Genomic DNA, 22,033 nt, shown 5'->3' with positions numbered 1-22,033 from the left:
CTGTAAATTAAAACAACAAGAAAAGGGTGTTGTCTGGTTTGCTTAAAGTAAGGAATTTGAAATTATTTTTACTTTTAAAATTTAAATATATTTAAAACCAAATAATTTTAGACTTTCACTAAAAAATTGTTTTACTGAGTGACTTTGACTTGAGTCATTTTCTATTACGCAACCTACTTATTTTATTCATTTACACATTTTCCAATGAACTTTTTGCTTGATCACTATCGCCATCTCCTGGACAACAGCCAGTATGTTTAGAAATGGTCTGGATTCATTCCAGCAACCTATTCGGCTACAACAGGTCTGAGGCTCTAACCACTAGGCTACCTGCCGACCCTGTTTAGTGAGCTTTGCAGTTATCACAAGGCTGAACAAGTCATTGACATTAAGTTCATCAAATATTATTAAAAGTGCAGTCTGCAATTGGTCAATTTTTGTACTTAGAATTAATAATAGCCATTATATTTTGGGTTCAGTTGAACTAAGGTTATTTTGCATTTACATATTATATTCTTCAATAATCAATATATCATTAGTTTAAAAGTAAACAAATTGATGCACCAATCACAGACTATAGCTTTAATTTATGTATATACAGTGGGGAGAACAAGTATTTGATACACTGCCGATTGGAGAAGGTCTCAAGGTCCTGGAGTGGCCTAGCCAGTCTCCAGACCTGAACCCAATAGAAAGTCTTTGGAGGGAGCTGAAAGTCCGTATTGCCCAGCGACAGCCCCGAAACCTGAAGGATCTGGAGAAGGTCTGTATGGAGGAGTGGGCCAAAATCCCTGTTGCAGTGTGTGCAAACCTGGTCAAGAACTACAGGAAATGTATGATCTCTGTAATTGCAAACAAAGGTTTCTGTACCAAATATTAAGTTCTGCTTTTCTGATGTATCAAATGCTTATGTCATGCAATAAAATGCTAATTAATTACTTAAAAATCATACAATGTGATTTTCTGGATATTTGTTTTAGATTCCGTCTCTCACAGTTGAAGTGTACCTATGATAAAAAAATTACAGACCTCTACATGCTTTGTAAGTAGGGAAACCTGCAAAATCGGAAGTGTATCAAATACTTGTTCTCCCCACTGTATATATATATATATATATATATATTTATTTATTTTAATCGAAAGGCAAAAACCTAGGCTTAGTGGGGGAAGTCTATGAAAGTAGCCCCTAGACAGTTCAATTACACAAGACTATTGTGTAATTGGATGGGCAATGAAAGCGACGCACATGTTTCACTATAGGCTTACTTCAAGTGTCCTAACAGTGAGCAAAAAAAATACACATTTATGGAAAACTATCTTCTAAACATAATTCATATTTTCTATGACTGATAACTGCATTTCTATTAAAGTACATTAACATAACCAGACATGAACCAGAAACTTTCAAATGTGATGCCTTTAAAAAGTTTGCACAGTTGTTTGGGTCATCTTTCCAATGCCATCCCGCCAACACCGAAAGTGGCCGCCAAAGATCCAAATGTACCCACAAACTTTGACTCCTTGCCAGTTTCGTTTTTGAAGAAATTGAAAATTGTCTGTGGGCCAGCACGTGGTCTGACGGAACAACGCACTGCTACAGATATGCGGATCCGTGTCATTTCACTTCCACAACACTCTGCAGCTGTTCATGTCTCAAAGCCTTCTATGCTTCCTCGGATTTACTGTGTATATAACTCTGCAACTTTTACGTTCAAAATGACAGACGAGCAACACTCTCCGTCTCAATAAACGACATCTGGTATGTTCAGTTTTCTTCTTTCAAATGTTAGAATCGAAATAGGTTTCTGTAGCCAATGTGTAGCTTATTTTGCTCTGCAGAGTTTTGCAGCAGTTGTCAGTTTAACTGTTTCAATTGATCAAAATGTAGATTGTGATTATCTTGTGTGCAATATGACACAATGGTTCTGATAGCTTCTCCCATATAGTATACAGTTGCACTATGTTTGTTTTCTCTCTCTCTCGCTGATGACTCATGATAAATCACCATATAAAAATACGTTGCCAAACCTGTTTACAAATATTAATTGACAAATAATTTAACTCTTTATATAGCTCTGCTTACTATATACTTACTATATACCTATCCATTTCTTTTGCAGTTTTTATAAAAACGCTGTTAAAACCATCTGAAGCCATGAATTGGCCAGATATAATCCTCATTCTATTGGCTGTCAATCTGGGTGACATCATCACTGGCCCTACCCTATGCCACGCCTCTCAAAAGCGTCAGAAATCCGAATGCCAGGTGCGAAACGGCTGGGCGGACTGCAGCCACCTCCGCCTCAAGGAGATCCCGCCCAACCTGCCCTGGAATATCACCGGCCTGGATGTCTCCCACAACAGGCTGGTGGAGCTACCCCCAGCATCGCTGGCCACTTACCCTGGGCTTGTGCACCTGGACGTGGGCTTCAACAGCCTCACCAAGCTGGAGGACAGCCTGTGTCAGACCCTGGGCCTGCTGAGGACACTGACCGTACAGCACAACGAGGTACATCGGCTGAAGGAGAAGGACCTGAGAAACTGCACCAATCTGACAGAGCTTAACCTGGCTGGCAACAGGTTGAAGCTACAGGGAGACCCCTTTGCTGCCTTACAGGTAGGGATCTGCCTGGTGTCATGGTGAAGACAAGGATGGCAGGGGTTGTGGATGTGTTGATAATGATGATATACAGTACTAGATGATGATACAGATGAGAGAGCGGGGGATGCTCTTGACTCTTCAGGACAATATTTTGGGACCATTTTGTTTCTTTCATTTACCATCCAATGAATTGAATTTGGGTTATTCTCTTTCAAGCCTAAACCATAGGCAAATTATGATTTGATTGCAGTTGCCTCAGTTACATTTTCTCTCAAACCCTCTTAGAATATCTTTCCATTTTTCACCAGAGTCTGACACTGCTGGACGTGTCCAAAAATGACCTGAAGACAGCCAACTTGGGTACCCACCTTCAGCTTCCAAGCCTGGTGACTCTCATCTTGTCTAGCAACAGCATATCAACCTTCAAAAAGGATGACTTCTATTTTCTCAGTAATTCCTCATCCCTACGAGTCCTCCACCTGTCGAATCTAACAACTCTAGCAAAGGTACAAAAGATCCTGTGAAATGGGAAATAAAAGGATGTTAATGCTTTCAGCTGCTGACACTAGGAATAAGCACCATGCTCAACCAATCACACCTTTTGTTTATGTTGTCTAGATCCCTTCAGTGTTTCCTCTCTTATTTTCTAGGCGTAGTGCAAAGCCACCAAATTAACATCTAGGGCATTTTGAACCAACATTTTCATAGTAAACTAATTGATGCCAAATTAGGCAAAAGAGGAACAGAGCAAGGCAGGGTCCGGACAAATACAATGATAGTGAAAACGGGATCACTCAACGCCGCACATGAAAGATTGTAATAATGCGACAGCTCACTTGCCACAATTCAACATTTATTCCACGTTGGTTCAACGTAATTTAGTTGAAATTACATGGAAACAACATTGATTGAACCAGTTTGTGCCCAATGGGATGCTATAAATAAGTAGGAAGTAGTAGGTTCAAGGTCTTTTGACAACGTATCTACAGTCTATGGCAGCATCTTGTGCAGCAACTAATCAGTGTTTCCCCCCCTTGCAGTTTGAGCCTGATTGCTTGAAGCCCATTGCAAGCATATATGAGTTAGTCATGAATGGGAGCAAACTTGGCCCTTCACTCACGTCTAAACTCTGCACAGAGCTTTCTGGGACAGCGATCCGCAGCCTCTCCCTCCAGAAGACACAGCTAGTTACACTAGACAACACCACCTTCAAAGGCCTGGGGAAGACCCACCTCACTACTTTGGATCTATCCCACAACAGCATAGCTAAGATCGGGGATGGTTCTTTCCAGTGGCTGTCCATGCTGGAAGTTCTTTCTCTGGAGCAGAACAACCTCAAGCGCCTGACTAAGAACACTTTCAACGGGCTGGGGTATCTGACACGGCTCAACCTGAATATGGCGCTGGTGAAGAGTCACACTTCTTCTTACCCTATTATTGACGACTTCTCCTTCCAGCCACTAGGGGCACTGGAGAGCCTGAGCATGGAGAATACTGCCTTTCGAAACATCTCGGTGCTCACCTTTGCGGGTTTGATGAGTCTCCGCCAACTCCACCTGAGTGGGACCAGCTGCATGTCGCTCAAAATCATCACCAACCAGACCTTTGTGTCCCTCGCAGGTTCACCACTTCTTATGCTAAAGCTTACAAGCACAGCAATCTCCCGTCTAGACCCTGGAGCCTTCTCCAGCCTGGGCAATCTCACCACCCTTCTGCTGGGCAACAACTCCATCTCCCAGACCCTGACGGGGAAAGAGTTCCAGGGTTTGGGCCAGCTACAGGAGATCTACCTCTCTAACGGCAACCAGAAGCTCACCCTCAGCCCTATGTCGTTCGTCCATGTGCCCGCTCTCAGGACTCTGATGCTGGGGAGAGCTCTGACCAGCACCCCGTATATGAATACCTCTCCGTTCAAGCCTCTGTCCAACCTCACCATCCTGGACCTCAGCAACAACAACATCGCCAACATAAAAATTGATCTTCTTGATGGACTAGAGAATCTGAAGGTGCTGAAGTTTCAGCACAACAACTTGGCCCGGCTGTGGAAGAGTGCTAACCCGGGTGGGCCGGTGCTGTTTCTTAGGGGGCTCCGCAGCCTTGTTGCCCTGGAGATGGACTTCAACGGTCTGGATGAGATCCCCGATGAGGCCCTTCATGGATTAACCAACCTTCAAGAGCTCAGCCTCAGTGGGAACATCCTGAACCAACTCAGGGACTCAGTCTTCAACGACTTGAGGTCGCTCCGGGTGCTTCGGCTCCAGAAGAACCTAATCACGTCGGTGAGGAAGGAAGTGTTTGGGCCGGCTTTGGGCAACCTCAGCCAGCTGGTCATGGAGAAGAACCCGTTCGACTGCACCTGCGAGAGCATCCTGTGGTTTGTGGCGTGGCTGAACGGAACAAACGCCAGTGTGCCGGGCCTCAGGGATGAGTATGTGTGCAACACGCCGCAAGCCTACTACAACCGCTCGATCATGGAGTTTGACAGGCTCTCCTGCCTGGACATGACACCATTCCAGGCGCTCTACGTGCTCACCAGCACTGCGGTCCTGACTTTAATGGTGACCTCACTCCTAGTGCGCTTCCAGGGTTGGAGGATTCAGTTCTACTGGAACGTTCTGATCAACCGTACGCTCGGATTGAGCGATGCCAGTTCCAGGGAGGGGAGAGAGTTCAACTACGACGCGTACGTCATTCATGCTGCAAAGGATAAAACCTGGGTGGAACGAAGCTTGCTCCCTCTAGAGGAAGAACAAGGGTATACATTTTATCTGCAGGATCGAGATGCAGTGCCAGGTGATTCGCGACTGGAGTCCATTGTGGAGAATATGAGAAGGTCCAGGAAAATACTATTTGTGGTCACCGAAACTCTTCTCGAAGACTCCATGTGTCGACAGTAAGTAGAATGAACATTGATATATATTTTTCGAACATTCACATTACATAAACGTTGGTAGAGCATGTGTGGTCACTGGTCATGGAAAAGAGAACATTGATAAGGACAGTGGTTGGAAAATCTGCAGGGATATTTCAGGAAATTAAAGTAAATCATGTTGACGTTTTAATGTGTTATTATAGTAATAATACCATGATTTTTCTGTTTTAAAATTTAACTGAACAAGTTTTACTCAAACAGGGGAAGTGGAGACTGTGTGAAGTGGGTAAGTGAGTTCGGGCAATTCTGGAAGAAGATATGAAACTCAAACAAGCAGTAAAAAAAAACATTTTACACCGAAAATTATCTTAGCGTCTGGATAACCATTTCTTCATTGAAAAAAACAAAAACAATCAGTTCAATAATAATTCGAAAGATTCTATTAATGTGTAAACTATGTAAGTACACCCACAACTCAAGTCGCTGTGGATATGAGCGTCTGCTAAATTACATAAATGTAAAATGCAATTATTCTGAACTCATTACCTTTTTGTTTTTTGGCTATGGACCATAATGCTCAAAGAATGTCTAAGTGAAGAATGTATATTTAAAGTATCACCACAGCACTGATCCAAGGCAGGTGTTTCTGTCTAAACCCTTGAAGTGTTGAGGTTATTGGCTTAATCTGTGTTCTTGAAACCTGCTCTAACAGTACAGTATAAACCAGTGTTAAATGTTGCCATTCATTGATTTTTTTTCATATCATTTTTTTTATTTGATTGTATTTTATTCTAGCACTTCATGTTTCACCCTTTTGATTGATTTGATTGCAAGTCTTTCTGGATAAGTGTTACATGTATATGATTGAGATCTGAAATGTAATTCCTGTTACGCTTCGGTACTTTGAGCATCTTTTATTTGCCCGCTCTGACAAATGCCCTCTTCTGTCTCTCTGCGTTTCTCCCCTTTCCTCTCCCTGGAAACCACTTCCTCCCATTTCCTTTCACTCTCCTCCCCTCACCTCCCACCATTCTCTCCCTTTCCCCCCCAGGTTCATGGCCCACCACGCCCTGCACCAGGTGATCGAGGACAGCCGGGACTCGGTGGTGCTGGTCTTCCTGGAGGACGTGCAGGACTACAGGTTGTCCCGCTGTCTGCTCCTGCGCAGGGGCATGCTTCGTCCACATTGCCTCCTCAACTGGCCCCTGCAGAGGGAGAGGGTGCCCGCCTTCCACCAGAGGCTCCGCATCGCCCTGGGCACCACCAACCGAGTGCAGTAACTTTCTCCATGCCATTATGCTTAGAAGTGTACTGACAATTTTACTTCAGCCAAATCAAATATATTGGTCGCGTTCTCATTTTCCAGATGTTATCACAGGTTCAGGGAAATGCTTATGTTTCTAGCTCCAACAGTGCAGTAATACCTAGCAATACAAACAAATCCCCAAAATGTAAAGAAAGAAATGTCAGAGTTTGGATTATGAATATATACTGTGCATTTGATGGTGTGTATGGACACTATATGAATAGAAAAGGTGTGCACAGCAGTAGTTCAATTGGATAAGCCTAGACTTGAATACAGTATATACTGTACATTTGAAGTGTGTCAAACAGGATGTAACATTATTATAGCAACCAGTGTTCAAGGACTCTAAGGTGCAGGGTAGAGTACCAGGTGGTAGCCTGCTAGTAACAGTGACTAAAGTTCAGAGCGGGATACTGGGCGGAGGCCGGCTAGTAGTGACTGTTTAACAGTCTGAAGGCCTGGAGATAGAAGCTGTTTTATCAGTCTCTCGGTTTTGATGCACCTGTACCGTCTCTGCCTTCTAGACTGTAGCGGGTGAATAGGCCGTGGCTCGGGTGGCTGAGGTCCTCGATCTTCTTGGCCTTCCTGTGACACCGGGTGCTGTAGATGTCCTGTAGGGCAGGCAGTGTGCCCTCCAGGACATCTGACCGCACCACCCTCTGGAGAGCCCTGCGGTATTATTACGTTTATGTAATACTTGGCTATATTTCTTAAATAATGACAGTGGGTACAAGGTTGTGGAAAGTGTGCAAAACTGTTGCTCTCATTGTAAAGTTAGCGGTGTGCACGACTGTAGCTTTCATTCAGTGGCTAAGATTTTAAGGAAGTGTACTTGAAAGTACAATACTGTAGGTTTCAAACAATGGTCGAGGATAAAAGGAAGTGTACACTGGAAAGTGTGCAATATTGCAAGTCTCATTTAACCGCTGAATGAGAAAGTAAGTGTACTGTTTCAGTAGCCGAGTGACATGCAAAAGGTGAAATCTAAGCAAGCCTAAATATCTTAGAATATTGAGGGATTGATAAGAAAAATATATTTTCAAATAATGTTTTTTCTTACCAAGTTAAATGATAAGAAAACATTTAAAAAATCTTAGCAAGCTAAATTATCTAACGTCATTTAGCTTGGTAAGAAAATAACACATATCACTAATTGTAAGTGAATTATCAGTCAATTGAAACCATGATTGGTTTCATCTGGGTCCATCTGTGCAGAGAGCTGCCGCTGATCGTTGACTGATTGTCACGCCTTGGTCTTAGTATTTTGTGTTTTCTTTAATTATTTGTTCAGGCCAGGGTGTGACATGGGTTATTGTGTTGTCGTATTGGGGGTTTTGTAGGCATTGGGATTGTGGTTGATTAGGGGTGTGTCTAGTGTAGGCTTGGCTGCCTGAGGCGCGGTTCTCGATCGGAGTCAGGTGATTCTCGTTGTCTCGGATTGGGAACCGTATTTAGGTAGCCTGAGTTTCACTTTGTATTTCGTGGGTGATTGTTCCTGTCTCTGTGTAGTTTCACAAGATAGGCTGTAATAGGTTTTCGCGTTCCGTTTGTTGTTTTTTGTATTTATAAGTTATTTCATGTATCGTCATTAGTTTTCATTAATGATTAACCACCACGCTGCATTTCGGTCCGACTCTCCTTCAACAAACGAAGAACGCCGTTACACGGATCTACAAATCATAATGAGTAGTTATTTACAAGGTGATTCGCAGAACACTGACAGAGTAGATCATTGACTTAACAAAATGCTTTAAAATGTGGTTTCATGGTCAATTACAGTAGGGTTATTTTACAGCATTACTTTAGTATTGCTAGCAGGAGTATTACAACTACACTGTAAAATAACCCACTATTGCACTCATTAACCATGTCATGTTCTCTTCATAACCAAAAGTTCTAAGTTCATCTGACATTTAACAAACCTACATATTCTTGTTTTTCCACTGTGGGAACTGCTTTAATTAGGTAATTTCAGGTTAGGTGTTTGGGACAACTCTATTTTAAATATTTTTGTTTCAGCACTTTTGTACACTTACTTGAAAGTTACAATTTTGTTTTAATAGAGTATGGTTCAACCAAAATCTCTTTGTATTTGTCGCATGAGACGTAGTGTTGATTTGAGTGAACTGCAAGTATATTTGAACACGTTGTTTTTCCCATCTGTATGCTATTCAGCATGTCTTTAAAGTTTTCAGTAAAGTTGGATTCTGACATTCGTATTATTAGTCTTTACTTCAAAACTTTGTGAAAAAATTAACAAATGAACAGAAATCCTCTGCCCTCAAGTGGTCGAGGAAAAAGCTAGGTTTTAAATGTGACATTCTCCCATTTTTATTTTTATTTTGAGGAATAACTTAAAAAAATAAAAAAGCATTTCAAAAACTAGCCAGCTTCTGGCCTCATCCTTAAAACGGACTTCTAACCAACGGCACAGGAACTATGGGACCCTGACAGTAAGGGTCACTTAAAACATTTCTTAACGTGAATTTTTTTTAAAGGAGAGGAATAACTCAACGTTGCTCATTTTAAAGAAAGGCGGCTTACTTCAAGGGTTTGTGGATTAAGAAAGGGAGGAAAAAGGGATAAACACTGTCCTTTCTCACACGTGTTGGATTTATATTAGCAACAACCTCATTCGCAGGCTAATTGCTACCAAGATACAGCTGGTAGATTAACCTTCTCCCCTGGTTCAATTGATAATGAACACTCCCACTGGGCACAAACCATTAAAATCTAGTTTTGATTTACAATTGGTTGAGTTGTCAAATCAACAAAAACAATTCACCATGTCATTGGATTTAGGTTCAAAGTTGGGTGGGGAAAAAAATAAATCCAAGCAGTTTACCACATCGATTCAACATCATTACAAGAGATTTTTCGGGTCGAAATGACGTGGAAACAACATTGATTCAGCCAGTTTTTGACAATCATATTTTCATTCATAAGCAGCCAGTAATTCATCAGTTCTGTATTATACTCTACGTGATATTACCCTATTTGGATATGCTTGGGGGGACACATTGGACTATGCTTATTTATTCGGATCTCTTTTAGCCCATCAAGGGCTAGTCTTGCCAGAGTCCTTTATGTGTGTCAAATGTTTGGAAATAGTATAGAGCAGGGGTCATCAACTCTTACCCCACTAGATCCGGAGCCTGATGGTTTTCTGTTCTACCTAATAATTGTGCACACCTGGTGTCCCAGGTCTAAATCAGTCCCTGATTAGAAGGGAACAATGAAAAAATCCAGTAAAACTGGCTTCCAGGTCCAGAGTTGAGTTGGCGGGGTATAGAGTATGGAAATGTACTATTGATTTTTTTTAAATACATCCTAAGAATGAAATGTTCCCTTGTGTGATATCACAAAGTCCTTCCAAGAGGTCTGGACCTTAAGACCTTAGAGGCCCAAATGACACTTACGCTGCCGGGTTGCTAGTTCAAGCCCAGACCTCCCTCCCTCCCTCCTTCCTTCCTTAGATTGCAAAGTATCCAAGGCCTTCATTGGAAGTCCAACACCCACCCGATTTGTTTTGGGGATTGCATGTGGGCCCCTTTTCCCGATTTGATACTTTTTCAAGCTTCAATCATAGCTCTTCCCCCTTCATTCGCTACAAAAGTAACACCCCTTTTTTAAGGGCATCTCACTGTGGCTTGCCGAGGGGGCCTGCATCCTAAGCAAGTTGACTGTATTAGTAGCCTGCTATTGTGGCTCACTTCAGGTGTACTCGTAGGGGTAGCCTACCCGATTTCTGACCAACCACTGACCAAGGGGAATTACAAGGTCAGTGGTTGGATATCTTTCCATAATTACACGGAACCTTTTGTCTGCTATTGCGAAAGAATGAGACTCTGAAGCAAATGTACATTTATGAGTCAATATTGGACCACCACCTAACTAACCAAGATGACTGTGGATATCGGTGCTGATTGGTTTGATCGTTTTGGTCTTACTCCTGACCATATTGACCGGCGTCTTCACCTGGCAGTTCCTCAGCAGCTCTCTGCACAGATGGACCCAGATGAAACCAATACCAGGGATAAGTCCAAGCTACCTGTTTCTGGGCAGTACTCTGTCATTTAAAGGTAATGCGAGAGGTAAGGTGTATATCTTTTTTTTCTATATAAGAATGAGAATTTTGAAGAGGGTGTGCTTTTTATCAATTCAACACTGGGAAACTTCTAACCATGAAAACTTAAATTATGCCATCCATAATATCTTTAGGAAATACATTTGTAGCATTAAAGAAAGAAAAATAAATAAATTGATTCAAAAGATATGTGAATACAATATCCAATTTGAATGGTGAATCACGTTAATCTGTTTGTCCCAAATGTCCTAGAAATTAGGCTGTTCTCATTAACACAATATAGTCTGCATGGTTGCTGTATGGAGATTCGTGGCACGGCAACTTCTTCAGACCTGGTGTGACTCCTAAATATTTTGGAGGCCCCCCCCACTTTAAAGATGCAATCTGCCGTTCATACAACAACAATAACAACAGCGGTCAAGCTGCCACTGTTTTGGTAAAAAGCTGATTGGGCTGGAAAATGTAACCACTCAACTTTATAGACATAGCTATGGATTCAAGGACTGACCATCCATGATATGAAAATGATAGTTTTAACCATGTTTTGGTTTATAACTGACTGTGACTAAAACGTTGCTGTGTTATGATAGGGAGTTAGCATCTGAGTGTGTGTGTGTGCGCATGAAACAAATGTGTGTGTGCACCTGTCTGTGTCTGCATGTTTACATTTGTATTTTACATTTTAGTCCTTTAGCAGAACTTACAATAAATAGTGAGTGCATACATTTTCATACTTTTTTTGTCCTGTGTACTATATGAGGGTGCATGACAGTACAAAATACTATCTCTTGATGAACATCCAGGTTTACCTCTTACCCCTTCCCTACTGGTTAATCATTCATAACTAGAGGCCGGGATATCAGGGAAAAGTGGGGAACAGGTCAGGATTAAAGTCCACCTGATATGAAATGTAGCCAGCAGGTCTCAGACATTCATTTGGAGGTTGTTAAAGGCCACGTACTACCCAGAGATGGCGATAGTTTTGGGGGCTTACACGTTGGGGCTGCTGGGGGTGAGCCTCTTCGTTTCAATGCTGACCTACGCCACCTACCAGCTACTCAGCAGTTACCTGTATAAATGGAGGGAGATGAAGCCCATACCAGAGATTGAAGGCACATACCCCCTCATAGGGAACGCACTGCAGTTCAAATCCAACGCCGGAGGTGAGAGAGGAGAGGTTATGAGGAGAGGGGGGGAAAGGAGTTGAGAAGGGTATTTTGAAGAGGGGTTGCTTTTATTAGTTTAACATTTGGGTTCTAACCATGATGACAAATGATGCCAGCCTTTCCATAATAATTTGAAGAAGTATTTGTTAACACGAGAGAAAATAAATCCATTGATTCAAAAGATTTGTGAATCAAATATCCCATTTGATCGGTGAATCATGTTAATCTGTCCTAGAAATGAGACTTGTTATAAACCCAATATATTGTCTGCATTGTTGCTGTACTGAGTGAGACTCGTGTAAATGTGACAGTCTTCACAATCCATGCGGCGCATCACAACAACAATGATCACGCTACACATTAGCAACTTCTGTGGTTTATCTACTTCCGTTCCTGATACCGCACGGCAAAGCAATGCACAAAAGTTGGAAAAACTCCAATGCATACAACACTGCACTGCAGTGCCAGGCACTGCATCCTAGTCTGGCAGATGAGTCGCAATTGTGCCAATTTTCCTCCCATTGGAATGAATGGACTTCTGCCGGAACACATACAGTTTGACACAACTGGTGTGCACCAGGCTTGTAAGCCTCATTCACATTATACCTGAGCAGTCCATTGCGTTGCGCTGGATGTCATTCATTTCAATGGGGACCGTCCGCAATGGAGTGGTATCACAGCAGCAACATTGTGCTCCCCCTTGCTTTGAAGGCTCTATTGCGAAACGGATTCCGCATACGATTTTTCTTGCACCATTGTGTCATCTTTAGCGCAGCCAGAGTCTGTCAATAGAACAGGAAATTACCAAACCACAGAAGAAGATGAAAATGTGTGGCTTTCGGTGATGGCTTTATGGGAAAGCTAGCAACTTGTAAACAATTACCCACTCCTATAAGTGAATACTATTTTAATAGTAATGTTAAATACTGTTAACCAATTATATTACATGACTGTTGCCTCTCACTTAAGTTTATTGTGATGGTACTGACGTTTGTTTTTGATCATTATTAGGTGGCAGTTGCTAGCTACAGTATCGTCAACCTAGCCTTGCTTTTAGCTAGCTAATCTGTACGCTAGCGTGACTTGCTAGAAGTTAGAGAAACAAGTTGAGAAAAAGTAACTTGACAAAACATGTTTTATTATCACCTGAAACAATATGTTTATCCTGTCTTGAATGAAAAGGTCATATTTGCAATCTCCAAAAAATAAATGCGATCGCTGACGAGAGACTAGCCTCCATATTGTCTTGCGTTGTGAAATCCTATGCTCTCCGTCCAGTAACAGGACAAGATTGCGTGAAAATGAAGTATGGAGTAATGAGATGTATACGGGGCATTAGACCTTGTGACTGCATTACATTAGAGGGCCCAACTTTACGGGCAAGGAATGGGCGACCAACTATTAAAGCTATGGTTTGAAAAGCTACTATTAAATAGCTACTATTTAAAGCTATGTTTTTTCTTCTTCTATAACTTCATAAAGAAGAAGCATCGATCTAGATTCTAGAGAATTATAAATGTGCAGGGCAGCATTGTAAGCAACATCTAAAATTATTATTTCCAAGTGAAACATCACAAATGTATTCAATATTTGTCAGTATGTGTGTTTGTTTGCATATTTAAGTGTTCCTGTGTGCATGACAAAAATAGTATCCCTTAATAAACATCCATGTTTACCTCCTCCCCCCTCACTATTGGTTAATCATTCATCATAACTAGCAGCCGGAATGACAGGGACATTTGGGGAACAGGTCAGGATTAAAGTCCACCTGACATTAGGTGAAGCCAGCAGGTTTCAGACATCCAGTGTGGATGTTTAGGCCACGTACTACCCAGAGATGGTGATCGTTTTGGGGGCTTACAATTTGGAACTGCTGGGGGTGAGCCTCTTCTTTGCAATGCTGACCTATGTCACCTACCAGCTACTCAGCAGTTACCTGTATAAATGGAGGGAGATGAAGTCCATACCAGAGATTGAAGGCCCATACCCCCTCATAGGGATCGCACTGCAGTTCAATGCCGGAATTGAGCAAGGAGAGGAGACGTGGGAAGAGAGGACCGAGGAGAAGGGAAGAGAGACGAGAGGACTGTAGTTTAGGGAGGGGAGCTTCGAACACTCACTCAATCATTCAGTCATTCATTCATTGCTCTCCCAATCTACCTACATACAGTTGAAGTCGGAAGTTTACATACACCTTAGCCAAATACATTTAAACTCAGTTTAAAGAGGCACTGAGTTTGAAGGTAGGCTTTGAAATACATTCACAGGTACACCTCCAATTGACTCAGATGATGTCAATTAGCCTATCAGAACCTTCTAAAGCCATGACATCATTTTCTGGAATTTTCCAAGTTGTTTCAAGACACAGTCAACTTAGTGTATGTAAACTTCTGACTCACTGGAATTGTGATAGAGTGAATTAAAAGATAAATATTCTGTCTGTAAACAATTGTTGGAAAAATTACTTGTGTCATGCACAAAGTAGATGTCCTAACCGACTTGCCAAAACTATAGTTTGTTAACAAGAAATTTGTGGAGTGGTTGAAAAATGATTTTTAATGACTCCAACCTAAGTGTATGTAAACTTCCGACTTCAACTGTATGTATCTACTATTACCTCAGTCAGAAGCATGAACTAGTGAATGACTTCAGAGTTATCTTTCTTTGGTTTCAGATTTTTTCCGTCAAGTCATTGGCTACACAGAGCAGTTCAGGGACTCCCCACTGTTGAAGATTTGGATCGGACCAGTACCCTTCCTCGTTCTGTTCCATGCAGAAACCATTGAGGTAGGCTATTAATCAAAGAATTGACTTGAATCAACTTGATGCATAACACCTGAATGTTTTACAAAATGTTTAAATAGGGTGACACATTACAAGTTGGTGTCACACTTGTTTTGAAACCTCAACATTTCTGTCTACTGAACACTACATCGTTTCACTCCGGAGATGGAAATCTACTCTCCATAAATAAGTTAGTAATTACACCACATTCAGGTAGCCTGACAACTGATATATGGTTACTGCTATCAAATATCAAAACCCATTCAGGCCTGCTGGTTTGGGTTTAAGCGTACCAATGCAAACACAGACTGTATTGAATACTAAATCAGAATCAACGTATTTGTCACATGCGCCGAATACAACAGGTGTAGACCTTACAATGAAATGCTTACTTACAAGCCCTTAACCAACAATGCAGTTTTAAGAAAATACCCCCCAAGAAGTAAGAGAGAAGAATAACAAATAATTACTGATCAGCAGTAAAAAAAACAATAGCGTGGCTATACTAGAGGAAGAGTTGAATTTTCCATAAAAAACATAATTTACTAAAGCAAAAATAATTAACTTTAACAATTATTTTTATGTACTTGTTTTTTTTGTATTAACTGTTAACTGTCTGTTGATGATGCCATGCCAATGACCAACATTCCCTCAGAGAAATACATCCGGCCAACCATATTCTATTCTATTTTCTATTTGATTCTATTCGATTCTGTAGACGGTTCTTAACAACCCTGTTCATATGGACAAGGCCTATGCTTACAAGTTCCTGCACCCTTGGCTCGGCACTGGTCTACTAACCAGGTGGGTGTTTCAAAACAGATCGCATTTGAGAAAGATCAAAAGTATATATGCATTTGAGACGACAGAAAATATGTATTATAACGCAAGATAGGAACGTGGAATTCTTAGATAAGCCTTTGACAAGTCTTGGGAAAACACTTCCTTATTTTATGACAAAGAACAATACATTCTGAGAAACGTCAATACTTTCCAGTCAACACATTCCCTCCATATTTTCTGAACTCCATCGTTTGTCTCTCTGTGTCACTTGTTCTGCATCTCCCTGCTCCCCCTCTCTTTATTTGTCTGTCTGTCTCACTCTTTCTTTGTCACCCTCCCTCTCTTTCTCTCTCTTCCTCTATTTCTCCCCCCCCCCATCCTCCCTCGCTCCCCACCGCCCTCTCCCCAGCACGGGGGACAAGTGGCGGCGGCGGCGGAAGTTGCTCACCCCCACCTTCCACTTCTCCATCCTGACGGAGTTCCTGGAGGTGATGAACGAGCAGGCCGAGGTGCTGGTGGAGAAGCTGGACAAGGAGGCAGGCAAGGGCCCCTTCAACTGCTTCAACCACATCACCCTCTGTGCTCTCGACATCATCTGTGGTGAGTCCGGGTCTGGATGTGGGGTGGTTCTAGCGGGTCCAAAGGCTCAGTGGGCTAAAAAGATTTCACATTCTTGTGGCCATTTCAAATCAACTAAAAAGATATCAAAATTGCTACCAATCTTGCAATAAATATCTCTGCATATGATTTTCCTTTCAGAGACTGCAATGGGGAAGAAAATCTACGCTCAGAGTAACTATGACTCAGAGTATGTCCGATGTGTGTACAAGTGAGTCCTCGTCCTGAATGCAACAGACAGACGTTGTCATGCCCGGTTTTGTTTTGGAGTAGAGGGCATTGACAGCCAACCATTGCTCCCTGTCCCTGCATATCTCTCTCTCTCTCATGGTAGTTGGTTGCAAGTAGTAGCCATCTTGTACCACACATGTTATACTCTGTAAGTGCTACAAATAAACAGACGTTTGGGGATAATATTAATTGCAGAAAATGTAATAGAGTGGAATCAAATTGTATCAAATGAACATAATTTACTCTACCTTGCATCCCTCCTACTGTCCCCAGGATGAGTGACATCATCACACGGCGACAGAGGATGCCGTGGTTCTGGCCTGACTTTTTTTACAACTACTTTGGCGAGGGCTGGGAGCACAACAGGAGTCTCAAGGTCCTCCACTCCTTCACCTCCAATGTGAGTCATCAGCCAATCAAAAATGGGCTTTTGACTATTTAGCTGCACCCAGGGAAATATGCTGTCATCCATCAGACCCCATTCATCCAGCCAAGGGCCTGTTCAGAAGGATGACCATTACAGAATGTTCAGATAGAAATGTATTGTGTAGAACATCAATGATTGTCTATACCATAGAATAAGAAGTCCTGTCAGCTCTATTCATTACATTTCTATCTGCAAGGTTCAGAAACACATCAAATGTTTTCACTGAAAACACCCCAGGTCATCTACGAGAGGGCGGAATACATCGCCTACATCGAGTCGGACAGCGAATCAGACCAGGGAATGAGGAAGAGGCGGGCCTTCCTGGACATGTTGCTGAAGACCACGGACGAGGAGGGCAACAAGCTCACCCACCAGGACATCCAGGAGGAAGTGGACACCTTCATGTTCAGGGTCAGAGATCAAAACCACTATCACATGCTCCATGTAGAATGTGTTCCAGATGTATCATTGGTGATGTTTTTATTGTCCCCGTCTTACAGGGTCATGACACTACAGCCGCAGCCATGAATTGGGCCATTCACCTGCTGGGCTCCCATCCAGAGGTTCAGAGGAAGGTTCAACAAGAGCTTCAGGAGGTGTTCGGTAATCCAACCCTCTTTTTAACCCTTTATTGCCTGCTGTTGCCGTATGGCAACATATAATTTATCTTCACCCATTTCTTCCCTGAATAAAAAAATACAAACACCATTGCTTTTTACAGAAGAGGGGGGGGGGGGGGGGGGGGGGGGCAGTGTGTAAAATAGCCAATTATGTGCTTTGGTAGTCACATGACATGCACCCTTCCTTTCCCAGGCGCATACATGTCATTCACATTGTTCTCATAAAACAATCATTTTTTACATTTCCCCTGCAATTAAAAATGTGAACTCGATCTCATGTTAGTTAAGAGGTGATATTAAACATCAAATACAATTTCCCTAGAATTTGTTATCGGGAAATTGACCAAATGCATTTGTTGGCAAATGGCAACACTTGGCGATAGTGGAACTGCAATTCAGGTGACAGGGGCCAAGCAAAACACAGTGAAATCATCATTTTCTGTATTTTTTGGGTAATAATATAATATTTTTGCTATATATGGGTGTATAAAACAATTCTGTTAAATTTCAATAACATTAGAATAATCTTATTTACTTAAAAATAAATATGGCCAGAGTATATTATTTTTTACAAGAACAAAATAAATATGATACTGTGAGGAAATAAAAACAATCAAATTATAATTCAAACACCTCATTTATATAAGAAAATAAAAAATTGTATGTTATCAATAGTTTTTTTAGGGTAAAAAATATATAGATATTTTTACCGTTGTCGCAGTGTTGCCATACGGCAAAACATCCTAAAATTACACTTAAAAAAACACTCCTAAATAATATTTTACATTTGCTTATTTGGGGCCATTTTAAGTTAAAAAAAACAACAGAATCCAACATTTTCTTGCATGGTTCTATCATAATGCATATGCAGTAGAGTCAAACGCATTCCATGGAGGGCCTAGTTTCTGCAGGTTTTAGTTTTTTTCCTTTCAGTTAAGCCATAGACAGCCAGGTACAGTATGGGGAGTTCCTCATCAATCAAGTACAAGGTGGAGTGAGAACCCCACAGCCACTCGGCCCTCAGTGGAATGAGTTTTATTGCACTTGAAGTATTTAGAGAGAAGTATTTAGAGAAGATTTAGAGAAGATGGTCGCATTACTGCTAGACCATAGGTTCTGCAGGAAGTACTTGGTAATTCTAATCCCATAGTCTCCCGTCACTATACTCGCTTCTCTTATCGCATTACATCACTTTTGGTTCTTATCCGCCTTGACTCGCGTTCAAATCCTTCTCTCACAGGTCAAAGCGAGTTCAAGCACAGTGGGGAAAGTGTGGAAAGTCTCACCAAAGCTGAATGTATTTAATGAACTGAATTAGGCTCTGTGGCATATCAAAATTGGCGGTTGTATACAGTAATAGCCTGATTTGTGAAGCGATTTTGGAATGTCTTCCACCCCTGCCATGGCAGACCTGGCATCCAAACGAGCATTCCAATATTACCATGACGAGTATCTCTTTGACAGTAGATGCAGGTTCGGTGTAGTTACCATGATCGATGACAGAAGAACATAACATCCATTCCTCTACCTCCATTCGTAGCTGTGTCCGATTGCCCCATCACCGCAGAACATTCATAATACGGTGTAACATCCATTTTTTTGGGCCCCCCCCCCATTCATAGCTATGTCCGATTGCCCCATCATCAAGGAACATATATAATGGGATGTAACCTGCAGTCTTGTACCCCCCCCCCCCCTGCTCAGGTGTGTCCGACCGGCCAATAAACACAGAGGATCTGAAGAAGCTGCACTACCTGGAGTGTGTCATCAAAGAGTCCCTGCGCCTGTTCCCCTCTGTCCCCTTCTTCGCCCGCAGCATCTGTGAAGACTGCCACATCAGTGAGTGACACATTCTTAACCATTAATGTTTATTTCAGTCTGTCATTCATTTTCTAACTGATTTACATTTACAGGATTTAGCCATACACTACTTTTAATTCATACTAATTAATGTACATATTCACAATGGGTGGCCTATGCCATGTGGAAGATGAACCTACGACCCTGATTTATCCAGCGCCTTTCCATTTCAATCATCTTGTTTAGTTCTTTTTTTTTGTGGTTGTGTTAATTTATTCACGTCTACATTTTGTGGACCTAATAACCTAAATTGTTTCACATTTTTGCGCCTGTAGATGGTTTCAAGGTTCCCAAAGGTGCCAATGCCATCATCATGCCCTACTCCCTTCACCGCGACCCGCGCTACTTCCCCCAGCCTGAAGAGTTCCGCCCGGAACGCTTCATGCCGGAAAACTGCGTTGGGAGACATCCTTATGCCTTCATCCCCTTCTCTGCTGGACTCCGCAACTGCATCGGTGAGAACAGGAAACATTCAAGTCATTCAACTAAATAATGCTTACATTTTAGAACATTTTGAGAATCAACGACATAAGATTTGTCACGTTGTTGTAGAACATCACTCGTATTTATCAATCTCAGGCTATCTTTTACCAGCTTGGAACATAGACTTTTTACGACAGTGGGCCTCTAAATGTGTGTCCGATGAGGTTGTCATCCTCACATGCTCTCGCTACTTTAATAATGTTTTAAAAATTTTATTTCACCTTTATTTAACCAGGTAGGCTAGTTGAGAACAAGTTCTCATTTGCAACTGCGACCTGGCCAAGATAAAGCATAGCAGTGTGAGCATACAACAAAGAGTTACACATGGAGTAAACAATTAACAAGTCAATAACACAGTAGAAAAAAAAGGGGCGTCTATATACATTGTGTGCAAAAGGCGTGAGGAGGTAGGCGATTAATTAAAATTTTGCAGATTCATAACACTGGAGTGATAAATGATCAGATTGTCATGTACAGGTAGAGATATTGGTGTGCAAAAGAGCAGAAAAGTAAATAAATAAAAACAGTATGGGGATGAGGTAGGTAAAAATGGGTGGGCTATTTACCGATAGACTATGTACAGCTGCAGCGATCGGTTAACTGCTCAGATAGCAGATGTTTGAAGTTGGTGAGGGAGATAAGTCTCCAACTTCAGCGATTTTTGCAATTTGTTCCAGTCACAGGCAGCAGAGAACTGGAATGAAAGGCGGCCAAATGAGGTGTTGGCTTTAGGGATGATCAGTGAGATACACCTGCTGGAGTGCGGTTACAGATTAAGGTTGAAGATAAGGCATTTGAAATAGTGAAAACAAAATGGACGATTAAAAGTGTGTCCGATGAAAGATGTCATCCTCACATGCTTTGGTTACATCCCTATCCTCAGGTCAGCGATTTGCCGTGATGGAGGAGAAGGTGATCCTGGCGTCCATCTTGCGCTACTTCAACGTGGAGGCGTGTCAGAAGCGCGAGGACCTCCGTCCACTAGGGGAGCTCATACTGCGCCCCGAGAAAGGCATCTGGATCAAACTTGAGAAGAGGAAGCAGCAGCACTAGATAATCTAGGGAAATGTTTGAATACTTTTAAAACAGACCATTCCTTCCTCCCTCGGGAGTAATTGCTGATCTAACACTAATTGATAGGTATAAGTAAATAGTTATAGCACAATACTGTAGGTTAACTATCCAGGCAGGAAGGAAGGAAACATTCTTAAAGTATTTAAAACAGGGCCGAATAAAACCCTTACCCCATAGGCTTACATTGCATTCGTGTTCTCTCTGTATTACAGGAAAATCAGAAACTCGAGACTGCAAAAACTCGCAGAAAGTTCTTGTAATCGTCATAAACAGGTTTCTGATATCCAAAATTGTTTTGAGATTCCAGGTGAAAAATACGAGTGGAAAACTAGGGGAACATTTATTGTCCCAACACTGACTTCAGATAGGTCTTTTTATTTTATTTATGGAGGCTGGTGGGAGGAGCTATAGGAGGACGGGCTCATTGTAATGGCTGGAATGGAATACATGGAGCAGAGTCAAAAGGTGGTTTCCATAGTTTTGTGTTTGATACCGTTCCATTTAATCTACTCCAGCCATTACAATTGAGCCCTTCTTCATATAGCTCCTCCCACCAGCCTTCACTGCTTCTGAGGTACAGACCATAGTAACACATAATTATACTACCAAGAATACTTATCCTATCCGATAACACTTTACCACAAACTTCATTTATAAGGCATGTGTTATTAACTTGAACATGTGTTGCTACTTTAACATGTCAACATTTTCACCAACATCAAAGCTGTTTCACTTGTTTTTCAAGCTCTTTGGATAGTATATTTTAATAAGAGTATTCTTATTTGTGCATTAATTTGTTACGTTGGGGGTTTGAATTATAACCTTGCCGAACTATGCCACCTTTTAATATCATAATGCCAGGTCCTCGACGCTAAAGTCAGGGAAGGAGCATGGTAATGAACAGGCCCGATATCGTACAAAATCGGTTTTGACCTTTTTCACAAAAGAAAGGATAGACAACTTTTTCTTGCAAACATGAATGAGTCTGGGTAGACAAGCATAGCCTTGGGAGAATGTTTTGAGTTGAAATCCCCTATAAATCGCATTATAAAATGCATGGAATGATTTATTATAATGGGAATAAAACAACTCAAGGGGGGTGGTGGGGGGGGGGAGAAAA

The 22,033-nt window shown here is 41.7% G+C and overlaps 2 protein-coding genes across 2 annotated transcripts; both read left to right on the top strand.

Annotated features, from left to right (window-relative positions):
• The first annotated feature begins 1,628 nt into the window (after positions 1-1,628).
• On the top strand, positions 1,629-8,993 carry tlr3 (toll-like receptor 3). The gene is made up of 5 exons (XM_020497175.2): positions 1,629-1,759; positions 2,121-2,617; positions 2,911-3,108; positions 3,643-5,495; positions 6,526-8,993. Exons 2-5 carry the CDS (start codon positions 2,156-2,158, stop codon positions 6,752-6,754), a joined length of 2,742 nt encoding a protein of 913 aa, XP_020352764.2. The 5' UTR covers positions 1,629-1,759; positions 2,121-2,155; the 3' UTR covers positions 6,755-8,993.
• Positions 8,994-11,737: 2,744 nt separating this feature from the next.
• Positions 11,738-21,095, top strand: LOC109901132 (cytochrome P450 4V2). The gene is made up of 11 exons (XM_020497173.2): positions 11,738-12,030; positions 14,708-14,820; positions 15,536-15,621; positions 16,010-16,200; positions 16,360-16,429; positions 16,723-16,849; positions 17,114-17,287; positions 17,377-17,479; positions 19,201-19,335; positions 19,632-19,811; positions 20,723-21,095. Exons 1-11 carry the CDS (start codon positions 11,838-11,840, stop codon positions 20,890-20,892), a joined length of 1,542 nt encoding a protein of 513 aa, XP_020352762.1. The 5' UTR covers positions 11,738-11,837; the 3' UTR covers positions 20,893-21,095.
• The last annotated feature ends 938 nt before the right edge of the window (positions 21,096-22,033 follow it).

Source organism: Oncorhynchus kisutch, linkage group LG12, assembly GCF_002021735.2.
Source record: "Oncorhynchus kisutch isolate 150728-3 linkage group LG12, Okis_V2, whole genome shotgun sequence".
In the NCBI taxonomy this organism is placed as follows: domain Eukaryota; kingdom Metazoa; phylum Chordata; class Actinopteri; order Salmoniformes; family Salmonidae; genus Oncorhynchus; species Oncorhynchus kisutch.
The sequence above is the reverse complement of the archived record's forward strand: the minus strand, read 5'-3'. Positions and strand labels throughout refer to the sequence as shown.

What these genes read in the sequence shown, in the direction of transcription:
- LOC109901132 (XM_020497173.2), top strand. Translation starts at nt 11,838, where the DNA reads ATGGCGATAGTTTTGGGGGCTTACACGTTGGGGCTGCTGGGGGTGAGC. An exon ending in TGGACACCTTCATGTTCAGG is followed by an intron (nt 17,288 to 17,376) that starts GTCAGAGATCAA and finishes CCCGTCTTACAG; the next exon opens with GGTCATGACACTACAGCCGC. An exon ending in CTGTGAAGACTGCCACATCA is followed by an intron (nt 19,336 to 19,631) that starts GTGAGTGACACA and finishes TTGCGCCTGTAG; the next exon opens with ATGGTTTCAAGGTTCCCAAA.
- tlr3 (XM_020497175.2), top strand. Translation starts at nt 2,156, where the DNA reads ATGAATTGGCCAGATATAATCCTCATTCTATTGGCTGTCAATCTGGGT. An exon ending in ACCCCTTTGCTGCCTTACAG is followed by an intron (nt 2,618 to 2,910) that starts GTAGGGATCTGC and finishes ATTTTTCACCAG; the next exon opens with AGTCTGACACTGCTGGACGT. An exon ending in ATCTAACAACTCTAGCAAAG is followed by an intron (nt 3,109 to 3,642) that starts GTACAAAAGATC and finishes CCCCCCTTGCAG; the next exon opens with TTTGAGCCTGATTGCTTGAA.